Source organism: Eumetopias jubatus, unplaced genomic scaffold, assembly GCF_037043125.1.
Source record: "Eumetopias jubatus isolate StellerSeaLion01/CBP00866 unplaced genomic scaffold, mEumJub1_p1.0 scaffold_1, whole genome shotgun sequence".
Classification (NCBI taxonomy): Eukaryota; Metazoa; Chordata; class Mammalia; order Carnivora; family Otariidae; genus Eumetopias; species Eumetopias jubatus.
In genome coordinates this window covers 94,830,819-94,844,533 of record NW_028274807.1, presented here as the reverse complement: position 1 = coordinate 94,844,533, position 13,715 = coordinate 94,830,819, and the positions used below count along the sequence as shown (strand labels likewise).

Sequence of the window (13,715 nt, the reverse complement as noted above, 5' to 3'; positions counted from 1 at the left end):
ACTTCACTGACTTAAACTCTTTGAGCGCTGGAACATCCATAGTTTACAATATACACATACCCTTTTTCCCTAGTTTTACACAATGTACTTAAGAAGGCAAAAGTTAATGGGGAACGAGGACTCCCTGTTATCAGTTTCTATAATAATCGAGTGTGCATTTCATCCAACTACTTCCATCTTCAAAGGGTTAAATTACATAAAACTTTAACAAAGGAAAAAAATCAAATCTGTAATTAAAAAAAGCAACTGTTCCCAATCATGTGGCAGGTGATCTTGTACAAAAAAGAATTCAATTTCTATGGAGTGTTCATTCGTGTCAATGCTGCCATCCCCACCGCCCTCGTGCCCACCCACAGCCCAGGGCAGGGCGGACCAAGACGCCTCCTGCCTGCAAGTTGCTCATTCTCATCGAATCACGTTAATAACGTTGCATTGACCTTCCAGAAGTCAGCAGCTGCCTTTGCTGTGCAAAACAAAATATCGAGAATAAATAGTTTCTTTTTTTTCTTTTCCTTTCTTTTCCTTTCTTTTTTTTAAGCATTCAGTTTAAGGTCACCAGACTTTAAATGAGTGACCCTTCAGGTTTCTAAGGCATTCTGCTCAGCAGTCTTTTAAATAGTCCTAGATGAAAGAGCCATGCTACTGTTGGACTTGGTCCCACTCTGGTCGACCTTGGTAATGTCATACGTGGCTTATGGACTGGATGGCACTGGATTCCGCCGCAGCCCTTGCCATACTGTGCCACACGTTGGAAGAACTGTGGGATGTAGAATGGAGGGACTCCTTGTCGGACAATGACAACATCATAGCATATGCCTGGGGTAAAAAGGAGAGACTCGGTAAGTGGCGCTGGAAAACATCACTTTTAATTTGAAGAATGTTGCTCGTGCATGTTAGGGGGGGACGGGACTCTGAGTAGGAGGGTCCCTCATGGGTGTGTTTGGAAAAGCGTGGAGCCCCTTTTTGTCGTCGTAATGATGTGATGTTACTGCTGGCCTTCAGTGCCTAGGGGCCACAAAAGTACATGTCCTACAGGACAAAAAAAAAAATGAATTGTCCTACCGAAAATGTCAATAGCGTCTCCACTGAGAAACACAAGTCATCCCCCTGTCTAAGCATAAATACGTCATCCATCCACTGTTCATGCACCTGTTCAAGTCACCAAAAATATTATTGTGTGCTTATGACCAAAACTGCAAATATGAATGGGATATAGACCTGCCTTGATGGCACTGGGGTCTAGTAGAGGACACGGTCCCACTGACTCCTGCACTTTCTGAGAGAGCTGAAGGTGACATGACTTGCCCCGAGTCACTCAACTAGACAGTGAAGGAGGCAGAAGCACAACTGATTTCTGCCCTACTTTGAATCCAGCGTCCTTTCTCTGGTTTCCCTCCATGTTTGAAATATTCAAAGCTGACACTCAAAGACCTTGTGAGGTCAGGTAAATCAAGTTAGCTCTACCAAAAAGTAAAACACAACACAAGACCCAACAACGTTCTAACCAACTTGTACTCCAAGGTCTGCCAAGCAGAAGGTACCTGGCAGTGCTCTGTGAAGAAGTGATTTTTTTTTCCCTATTATCATGTCAATTCTAAATAACTGTTCAGAGAATCTCCCATTTGCTGCCAAGTAAAATAGTCAAATGAAATGTTTGGTCTTGACTTGTGAGTGAACTTTTCACTGTTGATTTGCTATTGTTGGTCTCATCCACTGCTAAACTTGCTTGTCAAAATGCTGCTGCAGTGGAATCATTAAAGTCCTGCCAAAGACATTCCACTGTCTGTAAACAAAGACAAAATGCCTCTGTTGTTAAGCAGAATTTCATCTCTGAGAGTCATGCTGAGACATGTGGCCAATCTGTGGTTTCTTCCTTAATCATGGCATTCGGTTAGAAAATCTGCTCTTGTAGGCTGCTTGTGATTTGCTGGGTCATTGCTCTCAATGTACACATCTGACTTTTATGTACGCAATTTGCCTTCTACAAAATCTCAACAGACATATAACAAATATCTCTTAAGCATCTACTCTCTGCCAGGCACTGTGCTAGGTCCTAGGGAAACAATGGTAAGATAATATACAGTCCTTGTCCTCTGAAGAGTTTAAAATATGAGTGAGGGGAGCACTGAACTTTATTTTTATCAGGTACCCACTTTCAGAGATCAAGATAAAGAGTATTCTGAAATGGTTTTAACAAAACCTATTCCAATATTTGGAAAAATGAAAGGAAACCTAGAGAAAATTTCGAGACTCCTGGCTTCTAACTGGCCTCTTCAACTAGCTGTGTGACCTTGGGCAAGTTCCTTAACCTTTCAAGGTCACTTTCCTCCTACCAAATGGGGATCATAATAACAAAAACTTGCCTCCAAGGGCTGTGAGGGAATTACAAGCACTAACTAACATAGAGTGCTGGACATAAATAGTACCCATTATCATGAAATTAATTTTTAAAATAGGAACTTTCAAAAGAGGATTCTATGCTGAAGGCAGCCACTGTTGTATTGTTCAACTATCTTGGATTCAGTCACTATAAAAATCACACAGTAAATATATGAATGTTTGAGTAAGTCATCTACCTCTACTCAGATTCTAGAAAATGGTAAATATAGAGTATTTGCCTTTTGGTAATCAAACAAAATAAACATTTTCATGCACAAAGATCACCTCCCTGCACACCACTGACAGTGAATAACAACTGAATGAGTGAATAAAAAGTCTCATGAAATAAAGTTAGTTTGCAAAAAGGCCTGACCATATTTAAACTGATATATATGACATGATCAAGTAGCATGAAAAATACGAGAAATACGCTAGTATTTCTTGTGATGGTAATTGTTAGTCCAGCTGGGCAGGGATTTTATGTCAAAATGCTGGAACTGAAATAGATCACATCTATTATCTCGGGGTTCTCTGACCCTTCTACTTTCAATCATTCCTGATAGCTTCAGGAATTTTTAGGTACTGTGTCTTATAAGCATTTTGGTGGAATAATTAAAAGAAATTAAAAAAAAAAAAAGGAAGGAAAGCCTGAATCCCCCAGTATCTCTCTGATCAGTTAGGAAGGAAGAATGGGATACCAAGGGTTTTAAAAAAATACTCACTACCTCTAATGGTTATGTCCAGGTAAAAATGAGATGTCTACTCTGGCTAATTTACTTTTAATGTTAGAAACTGAAAAATTAATTTTGATCCCCATTGAATCATACAGCAGGAAGAGCTCTTAGATATGGCCTCCAGTCACCCCACTTTACAAAGAAGTGGTACCCGCAGTCATGAAGTGATGTTCTTAAAGTTCATGCAGCTAGCAACTCTGGTGCTGAGGCCAGCTTCTTTTACTTCAATGCAAAAAGAACATTCATTTTGCCTATTAGCATACATGGTACCTTAGATTTTTACTGAATTGACTGAGAGTTAAAAATTGATATTATCCCACTAGCACAATGTTTTTCCCACCTTAGTTGAGATAAGACCACATTTGCTGCTAAGAGCAAATGGCTAAGGCCAAAACATCTCAGCCAAACAGGAAAGCATTTCTAAATGTACAAGCCAATGCAGTCACGTGGTCTGCTATGTCAGGCAACCTACAAAATGGGCTCACGATCAATTAGACCAAAGTGACCAACAAATATGGTAATAACAAGAAGTTTTCTTTTCTTCTTCTTCTTTTTTTTTTTTTTGATTGACCTGAGTGAAATGAACAACATGGTTGAGTAGGGATGTCAGCAGAAAATACTGACTTCCTTTATTTTGTGATAAAAGAAATGAGGCTCTTTTAATTGGTATTTACAGATCCTTAAATGGATTTATTTTTGTTTCCACAGTGCTGATAGAATGCCATAGAGCCCAATGAACGTGGGTACTGTTCATTCATTCTTTCAATTAAAAATTAATCAGTTTTATTTCCAGATCTGCAGGTAAGTTGCTGCAGACTTTGGGCAACCCATTTCATCTCTGATCCTCAGTTTACTCCTAAAAGCTATAATTAGATGACTTGTTAATTAACTACATTTAACAAAGGACAAAAAAAAAAATGGAGGGCAGGATTCACATTTCAGAAGTCTGGCAATATAATTAGGTTGACAAGAATTACAGAGGCAAAGCAATTAGAAAATCACTCTGACGTCACACAGAAATAGGTGCAAACATTATGGACTATCTCTACAGAAGGAAGAGATTGCAAAGTAAAGGAAAAGCTACTGGAAGAGAAGGTTTCATGGAAGCGTCTGTGCGGAGGGCAGCCATGTTCACGACTGTATTGGTTAACCATTTTGGATTTGGTCATAGGGTCAAGGTAGGAATGTTTTGAGTAAAGCATCTGAACCTGTTCAGATTCTAGAGTATTGCCCAGAGAGACTATCTGCCTTTTGGCGCCCGAGGCACGATGTTGCCATGATGCTGTGCTGCAGGAGAACATGTACCTGTGATTTGGACTTTCTGTGTAACGGCTGTTTAAGTTCCTCCGGCACATGGGAAGCACTAAAAGAAGACAGCTCAGCTTCAGTATATTGATTATCTTCCAGTTTCCTCATTTTGAGGCTATCTGTGAAGTGCCTTATATGATCTAGAGCAGAAAGTCCAGTTTTATATTCTTCCTCTTTATACCTAAAATGAACCAATGGGAAAGCACAGAGGGTTTTTTTTTTTTCTTTCTCAGTTTGTTATCCAACCAAATCACTTTTCATCTGAATCCATACAGCTGTCAAACTTCGTATTATATTTGCAGTATCAAGAAGCATGCAACCATTACTGGGTTCTTTAAAGTGTCTACACATACTGTATCTTAAAAACACGTTTGTTTTAAGACTCTTCATAACTAAAGCAAGTGTACATAAGAGGTAGAGTTAAAATCAACAATGTGGAGTCAGCAATGCAGTGGAGATACAATTTATAGGTTTATAATGTCCATTTAAAATAAAGTCAGTGATGATATTTAGTGAGCACCCATTCTCCATATGAAAATAGAATATTCCTATAAATTTAACTATTTGGTTCATTTTTTTCCATTTAAAAATCTACCTGTAGAGGTTACATACATATCAAATTAAGTGAACTCTATCTCGCTGTTTGACTAATAACGTACCAGATTTTTGAATGAATTAGATAATGTTGAAATCTCTATTTTTCTTTGAGTTTTACAGGTCGAGTCTAAATAAATGATCGGGTACTTGTCTAATTTTCATTTATTCTTCCCATTTCAGATTAATCAGGGTTCCACAAATACCGATGCATTTGTATTCTTGTGGATTATGTTGATGGCTACCTTGTTTTCACCTATTCAAAATGAATCCACCAAATATGCCTTGCTAATTCAAATGTACTTTTAATGATTCGTTACTCATCAACTTCCATGTCCTGAAATATTGCCCTAGTGGAATATTGGAAAAACAGAGCAGAAGGAATTGCAACCATATACGTATCTACTCCTACTTATTTACTAATGTCACCCCAGGCACTCACCTCACTGGGGACGTTTTGCAACTCATCTCCAGGGCGCTGGCTTCTTCATAGTCATCCTCAGGGTTTCCTTCATGTAAATTGCTTGTCCCTGGTTCTTTTCCCGTTTTTCCAGTAATATCGTTGTCGTCATCCTCCTCATCTAACAACACCTCATCTTCTACTTCTTCATCATCCAGTAAATCTGAATTTTGGCTCGTTACCAAAGCTTTCTCATCCTTAAAATGGCTGCCGTTCATTCTTTCAAAAGCATAAAAAAAGAAACAGGTCCCATTATTGGTTTCATTTTTAAACGTGCAGTTAGCTCTCTTCTCATGTCTTCCCAACAACAGTTTAGATTTTCAGCACTTCTATAGTAAATTTTTATTATTTATGCTTTATGGCAACCATGGGAAAGTAATGTAACTTCACAAATGAGAAAATGAAGAAAACAATAATTGGGTGATTATTCAGAGGATAAATGGGGCTTCTGGCAAAGCTGAAAAAACAGTCTCAGGCTCCTATTCTTTATCCGACCTTTGCCTGATAAATGCTATTGTTATAGATGATATTAAAAGCCTACAAATGTTTTCTCTATATAATGTTACCTAATTACCATATAAGTGCCCACCATTTAAAATAATAGGTTTCTGGAAAATTCATATCCCTGAACAACACTGATAAAAACTGGAACACACACGCCTAAAGTGAATCTAGGAGTTCAAAGAAGATGTTAAGATGGCTGTGAGGGACCACGCCGTATTTGATATTTCTAGGTGACATTTGTGGTGTACGCCACTTAGACATCCTGCTCAAACTTGGAAGTGATTGAAAGCTCACTTATTTGTACTGTTTTCAAATTATCCTTGATGGTCTGAATGTAAAAAAGTTCCCTGTTTCCCAGAAGAACATCGGGGTGGGCAATTATCTAAAAATGCAATTGTGCAAGTATTTTCTGAAGCTTACTTAGCATGCATGTCTAATGTGATACAAAAGAAGAATACTATATTTTAAAAGTCATTTGCAATACTTTAGTTTGTGGTCACAAGGATTGTAGTATGTGATTCAAAAGTTTAATTATAAAAAAAAGATTTAATTACATAGAAGTCCCAATTTAATATATTTGAGAGCATTTATAAAAGTAGGACAAATTTCTCAGGCTTCAAAAATAAACATAAAGAATGTATAAATTGAGGGTTGCCTGGGTGGCTCAGTCGGTTAAGCTCCTAACTCTTGGTTTCGGCTCAGGTCATGATCTCAGGGTTGTGAAATCGAGCCCCCATGTCAGGCTCCACACTCAGCTCAGAGTCTGCTTGTCCCTCTCCTTACCCCTGCTTCTGCTCTACCTAAAATAAATAAATAAAATTTTAAAAAATAAAAAGACTGTATAATTGAATTTGTTTCATTGTAATACTTAAAAGTCGAAATTAACTTAGTTCCAAATTAACTACAAATGCTTTGAACTACAGAGTATCTCCTCCTAACCTCCTCTTTTTAAATATATATGACCAGGGAAGTTAAGGCACTTCCCCAAGTTCAGAAAGCTTGTTGAAATTTAAGTTATTGCTACAGAAATGTACGCTATTCACATTAATGGAATTATTTTTCAGCTTATGGAAGCTCAGGTATCAGCAATGTACCCCATCACTTTCCCATGTAAAAAAAAAGAGTATAATTTAATATTTAGATTTTTCAGGGCAAATAAATAAATAAAACAATGTTGGGTGTGACAGATGCACATAGTTAAAAATCTTAAAACCAGTCGTATTATCATTATTAACCATTTTATACAGCCAATCTCTTAACGACTTTTATCAAAGAATGATGAATACGTGTTTTGCACAGACATAAATTATTAGTTTCCAGATACACTGCCAACTTGCTAGCTTGAATGGATTGAAACTGTTATTTTTTTAAAAATGAAAGAAAAAGTAAAAGAACAAAAGAATGCATGGATGAAAACCAAAAGTAACAAAGCCAACATGATTAAGAAAACCTATTTGTTAATTATGCTTTCAAATGTTGCAATTTATGGGGGATAAATTATTCATCAAAAGTACCCCCGGTAGGAGTTGAGGGGGGAAGTGGCTCAATCTTCTTACTTCTGTGCTGTTTGGACATGTTGAAGCCAGATGTCGTAGCTATATGCAGGCTCACAAATCTCCAAGTAAGGGCTAGAAAATCTGAAAAGGCATCTCAGAACCCAAATGGTGGTTTTTGTTCAACATTTCTTATTTGTATCATGTAAATGTCGTTATCAAAACGTAAGACGGTGACTCTCTCACTCGTTCTTACTACTGTGTATTTCTGACCATCTGCTCATCTCCTTCCCTCCCTCCTCTCTCTGTGTCTCTCTGTGTCTCTTTTACACACACGTGTGCACACACACACACACAAATGGGCAAGCAGAGGAAAAGATACATCCAATTGCACAAAGTCATAGCTCTTATCAGACTTCTTAGAAGATGGGAAGGGCCATGTAATAGCAGATCTCCTCTCCTTTTTCCCCTAAATAAGTTGAACAGCAGAAGTGGCCATAAAATTTTGTTATCTGAGGAAATAATGCTTATTTGAAGCTTGGCTTAATGTAAAAACCACCTAAAACAACTGTTCGACTTTTAATAGCATCAAAAAATAGAGGACTCTAACAATAATACTGGTGTGATGAAAAGTAATAGAGCTTTCTCATTAATTTCATTTGACGTTAAAATTGACTACACAGCATCCTAATTGATTAGGCTTTTGGGTAGTTATGTTCAAAAAAATCTAGTTCTCAATATCAGGTATTTAATTATAATTTAGAGATAAGAAAAATTAAATCTGGTAGTTTTGGTAAAATAATGTTTCATTAACATCACATAAAATGTAAATACTAGGTAAGTGTTAATTATTATTATCAGCAGCATTAAAAGTTTTCTTTAGGGATTGAGCCATATACACTTGATGTCGATGATGACAAGTGGTAAGCAGGGCACCAGGTCACTAAAAACAAGGATAATCATACCCACGGAAACAAGCATGCTGGAATTAAATGAATATCCACATGAGAGCCTATAGGTAGTGACAGAATCAGATCAAGAAGTCTCAGCTGCTTTTTAGGTAAAAGATATTTAAATGATATTCAATAGGTATTTTATATATAGATATGTACACATATACACAAAAATGTGTGTATATATATATAATATATGTGCATGTATACACACACACACACACACACACAGGTATATATAGATAACGTTATCTGTAATATACACATGATATATAATAGTAGCCACTACTGAATCAACTGAATCCCTGTGGTGGCTTTCCTTTCTGCTTGGCAAGTTTTGATAAAACATTCTAATTAGTTATCAAGAGAAGCAGAACAGAACGGTGGTAAAAGCGTGGGCTCTGGAACCAGACGGCCCAGGTGGAATCCCATTTATTAATCACTTGTGTGGCCTCTAGCCATAACCTGTGATATCGCTCTTCCTTCACTGATAAAATTACATAGTAATAGTCGCTGCCTCATAGGGCTATTATGATAGTTAAATTAGCTCATACACGGGAAGCGCTTAGAAGAGCATTTGGTATTTAATCTGCACCAAAGAAATGCCAGCCACCACTGGTAGGAGTTACAGTAGTGTCATGAAAGTGAGCACAGCAAATCTCTTCGGAACACGCTGATTTCAGAAATGAGAGAGTTTAAGAAGCTTTACCTCTCCTCTGTGTTCCTGGGAGACTGGCTGCTGTGGTTGCTATTCCCAATGAAATTGCGGATTTCTGTGAAGTAAGCATCTTCTTTGTCATCGAGAATAGCGCCTGTACTTTCCAGTTCGGAATGAGGCGACGATGTTGCCGTACCTGAGGGGAGAGAGCCTCTTGAGAAAAAGACGGCCACTAAGAGGGCAACTTATTTTTTTTTAAAGATTTTATTTATCTGACAGTGAGAGACACAGCGAGAGAGGGAACACAAGCAGGGGGAGTGGGAGAGGGAGAAGCAGGCTTCCCACGGAGTGGGGAGCCTGATGTGGGGCTCGATCCCAGGACCCTGGGATCACAACCCGAGTCGAAGGCAGACGCTTAACGACTGAGCCACCCAGCCCATGGGGGCAACTTATTTTGAAGCTCGTTCCTTCTTCATTTGATCGGTGTTTCCTAAAACAGGCTCTTCTGAATATTAATAATGGTAACTTCAGGAGGCCAGTGTCTTCCCATATTACCACATGCATGCTGACGAAAGTCCCTTGGGGAATATTCTGAACCACTGAAGTCATGAGGTATAGTCTCCCAAAGATGTCTCGCCCACAGCTTCTTACCACCCATTGCCACTGTGACATGAGAACATTTTCGTTCACATAACGAGGATATAGGGTGAGGCAAATTATAAAGAAGTCTTAAATAGATTCTGCCAGAAGAAACTGTACACTCAGTCCTGGTTGCAGTCTATCTGTATTTATTGCTCCTGTGCTAAAGCACCTTACCAAATAAAGACTGAAAACATACCAAAAATTCTGTATTCTCATTTGGTGAGTGAGGCAGTGAGTAGACTCAACACACCAGCCCAGAGACTGAGGTGGGACAGCATTAAAAGGACAATATGGGATCTGCTGATTAGAGGATGATCTTCAGCTTCCTTACCTATAAAATTAGAATCAGAATACCTTCTCACAGGATGGTTGTGAGGTTTTTATAAATTTACACAACTATAGATACCTTATATGTGGTCAAATGTACACCAACACTTGCTTCATGCTGTTTACCTTTCCCACAAGATATCTACAATCTAACAGTTCATCCTAATAGTCTATAGATGAACAAAATAAGAAGGAAAAACATCTCTCAGCTGAATAAAGTTATAATCTGGGTCAACAAATAAGTATTGAACTTGGACATGTCACATTTTTAACTCCTTTAAGTATTTTCCAAAATACTTTGGTTGGGGCTCCTGGGTGGCTCAGTCGGTTACGCATCCAACTCTCGATTTCAGCTCAGGTCATGATCTTGGGGTCCTGGGATCGAGGCCCACATCAGGCTCTTTGCTCAGCAGGGAGTCTGTTTGAGATTCTCTCTCTCCCTCTTCCACTCCCTCTCCCCTGCTCTCTCTCTTTCTCTGGAATACATAAATAAATCTTTAAAAGAACAAAACAAAAACTAAATATGTTTGATTAGAAAAATTATGGGATTATACCATAAGGGTGTATATGGTTGGAAAGTGTGGCCAAATTAGACTTTGATTGCTTTATAACTTCTGTCTCTAAAATTTGGTATCTTTAGACCACAATCATTTGACTTTTGGCTTAGATGGAAATGAACAGTAATATAATTCTATGTAGTAGCCCCCCAAGGTCGTCAGCCATGTGCCTGTGTACAGGGGAGGAAGGATTAATAATAAAATAATTTCCTTAAGTAAAATAGCTACTCTGTACAACTTCAACTTTTCCCTGTTTTTAAAATCTGTTTTCCTGAACCCCGTGCTTGCTCCTTCTCTTGCCCCCAAGTCATTTTCCTGATTCTCTTGAAACAAATTATGGCTGCACAGTGTGGCTCCAAACACATAGGCCAGTTGGCAAATATTAATTCATGATTTATTATCTAACTCTTAGAAGCCAAAGGCAAGAAAAACTACCATCTCTTCTGCTAACTATGTGCTGGCAGATCTGAGTTAAGGGAAGGTTAGTTTTTGTTGTTGTTGTTGTTTTCTTTTGCCACTTTTAACTCAAATCTACATCAGAATTTGTGACCCAAACCACACACCACTATGGGTTGCTCCGATCATGTCAACAATCTTCTATCACTAATCTCTGAAAAGTTACCCTGGGGATGTTCTCTGAACTATAGGACCTCTGCAAAAACAGCCATGGTATCTAAGTTAATATTCAGAGCATGATATTCTGGGGCTGCCACTTTGGAAATCCTGCCATGCCTAGAGGCCCCATTCTGCACCAGTATGTGGAAAGATTGTTCCCTGCAATTTAGGAAATCCTGATTCATAAGTCTCATATGAGACTGGGTCATGGTTCTCTTTGTTTGAGATTACCCATTGAGATGAATCCAGAATAAGAAAACAATCCAAATAATTGTATATTATTCAACAATCACATCATTCTGTACTCTAAAGGGAAACACGCTGCAAAATTTAGGATCTGTTTCTGGTGTCAAAGTGGAAGGAGAGAAGAAAGATCACAATTATCTCTTTTCTTAAAAGTAGAGTTGCCATACAATATTATTCATGATGATCTTAGCCATCTTCTTCCTTATAATGCAACTGATTACCTACCAGACATGTTCCCATTCTCATGTTTCTTTAGGTGTCTGTCTAAGTTGGTTTGTTGACCAAAACACCTATCACATAAGTGACACTTAAAGGGCTTCTCCTTATTGTGGATGTTACGAACATGCCTCTGCAAGTTGGAAGAGATGCTAAAGGATCTGTCACAGTATTTGCATCTGAAAAATAAGCACAGAGAAAATAGTTGCAAGCAAATTGAAAAATATTTCTCAAGACTAGTAAGCCAGATATCCAAAATTATCACCCATAAAATATTTTAGAGAAAAGGCAGAGGCAAGAAAACTATTTGCACAGCCAAGATTTCAATTCCAACAGACTTTGATTCCATTAAAGATTTTCATGACTTTATGAAAAACCATAGTAAAATATTGACCATTTCATTGGTCTCAAATTTATTAGAGTCATCAGTTTTCATGTTTTTGATAAACTTCACAAAATTAAGGACATTAAGAAATAGTAGCATGGTTTTACCTTCTGCTTAGGACAATACCAATAAATCCTTTGTAAACAAACATGAAACAAATTCATGTATTCTTCAAATAAAGTAAAAAGATCATTCTTTTTTTTTAAAGATTTTATTTATTTATTTGACAGAGACACAGTGAGAGAGGGAACACAAACAGGCGGAGTGGAAGAAGAAGAAGCAGGCCTCCCACTGAGCAGGGAGCCCAATGCAGGGCTCGATCCCAGGACCCTGGGATCATGACCTGAGCCGAAGGCAGACGCTTAACGACTGAGCCACCCAGGCGCCCCATAAAATGATCATTCTTAAATTCAAAATTGCAGAGTCTGATTAAACAATTTCTTAGTAAATTCACTTCCTCAATTGATAATCCTAAAGAAACTTCCATTATCTTCTCAAAAAGCGCAGTAAAGATTCCAAACCTTTAAAACTGAGGCAATGTGAATAGTTTATCTCGATATCGAAGATGCTGATTTTCATAATCTGTAGTGATTACAAGCCCCCAGAACCTTTACTCCAAAAACCTTTAAACTGTGTTTTTTTAAGGATTTATTTATTTATTTATTTATTTGAGAGAGCGTGTGCATGGTGGGGGGGGGGCAGAGGGAGAGGGAGAAAGAGAGAAGCAGACACCCTGCTGAATGTGGAGTCTGCTGCAGGGTTCAATCCCAGGACCATGGGATCATGACCAGAGTGGAAACCAAGAATCAGATGCTGAACTAACTGAGCCACCCAGGCATCCCCACCTTTAAACTGCTAAAAAAGAAAGTAAGAGTGGCATTAAATTCTCCTTTCAGAATAAAATAAAGGTCTTCATTAATCTCTGCTTTTCCTATTCCCCTCAATTTTCCATTTCTGTCCTTACAGAGTTTGTGGCATTTCTGAACCAGGTTGGTTTTCCAGGAAAACACTTATTATTGGTTGGCTAATTGTTTCTGCCTTCTATGTGATTTAAAAAAAGTCATAAGGTATTTTGAAGTTCTCCTTTATTCATAAATAAAAATGTAACCCCTCACTGCCTACTCCGCAGCTCTTATGGATAAAGAAGAAAAGTGGCAATTTATGGGGTATTCTCCTTTGGCATTTTAAAGTAAAGATTACATTATTTGTTTGTGTGGCTTTTTTTGTATGTGTGTTGCTTGAAAAAAAAAAAAAAAACATGAGCTTTCTCTAGATGACTTTTAAGTGAAAATTTCTAACCTAGCAGCCAGACAATCTTTAACTTATTCTTCCATATGTGAAGGGCCCTTCTCCTTCCACTTCTGAATGTAGACTCAGTGGTTCAAGTGCTCTACATCAGAAATCACCCCATTCCACTCGAAGTGTTTGGGTTTCTACGGCTGTCTCTACGTGATGCCAGAAGTCTAGCTAGTTCAGTGGGGAAAATAAATCTGTTAAACTAGTTACTCTGGCATAGTATCAATAAACCGACTCAAGGACTGATTTAGTTTTTCCCCCTTAAAAAACTGCCCTGGCATGATGAGGCTCCTCAACTTTCCTCACTTACAATACTAATTTAAAAGTGCGTGAAACCCCATATTCATT

The 13,715-nt window shown here is 38.0% G+C and overlaps 1 protein-coding gene across 5 annotated transcripts in view; it reads right to left on the bottom strand.

The window, feature by feature from the left end:
• Positions 1–681: 681 nt before the first annotated feature.
• Positions 682–13,715, bottom strand: part of MECOM (MDS1 and EVI1 complex locus) — a 277,123-nt gene continuing 264,089 nt past the window's right edge. For all 5 annotated transcript variants that reach the window (XM_088019859.1, XM_088019877.1, XM_028103132.2 and 2 more), the window contains 5 exons: positions 11,696–11,865; positions 9,135–9,279; positions 5,458–5,694; positions 4,419–4,602; positions 682–816 (listed from right to left, as the gene is read on the bottom strand). In XM_088019859.1, coding sequence (XP_087875985.1) covers positions 682–816; positions 4,419–4,602; positions 5,458–5,694; positions 9,135–9,279; positions 11,696–11,865 — 871 coding nt within the window. The remainder of the gene's footprint in view (positions 817–4,418; positions 4,603–5,457; positions 5,695–9,134; positions 9,280–11,695; positions 11,866–13,715) is intronic.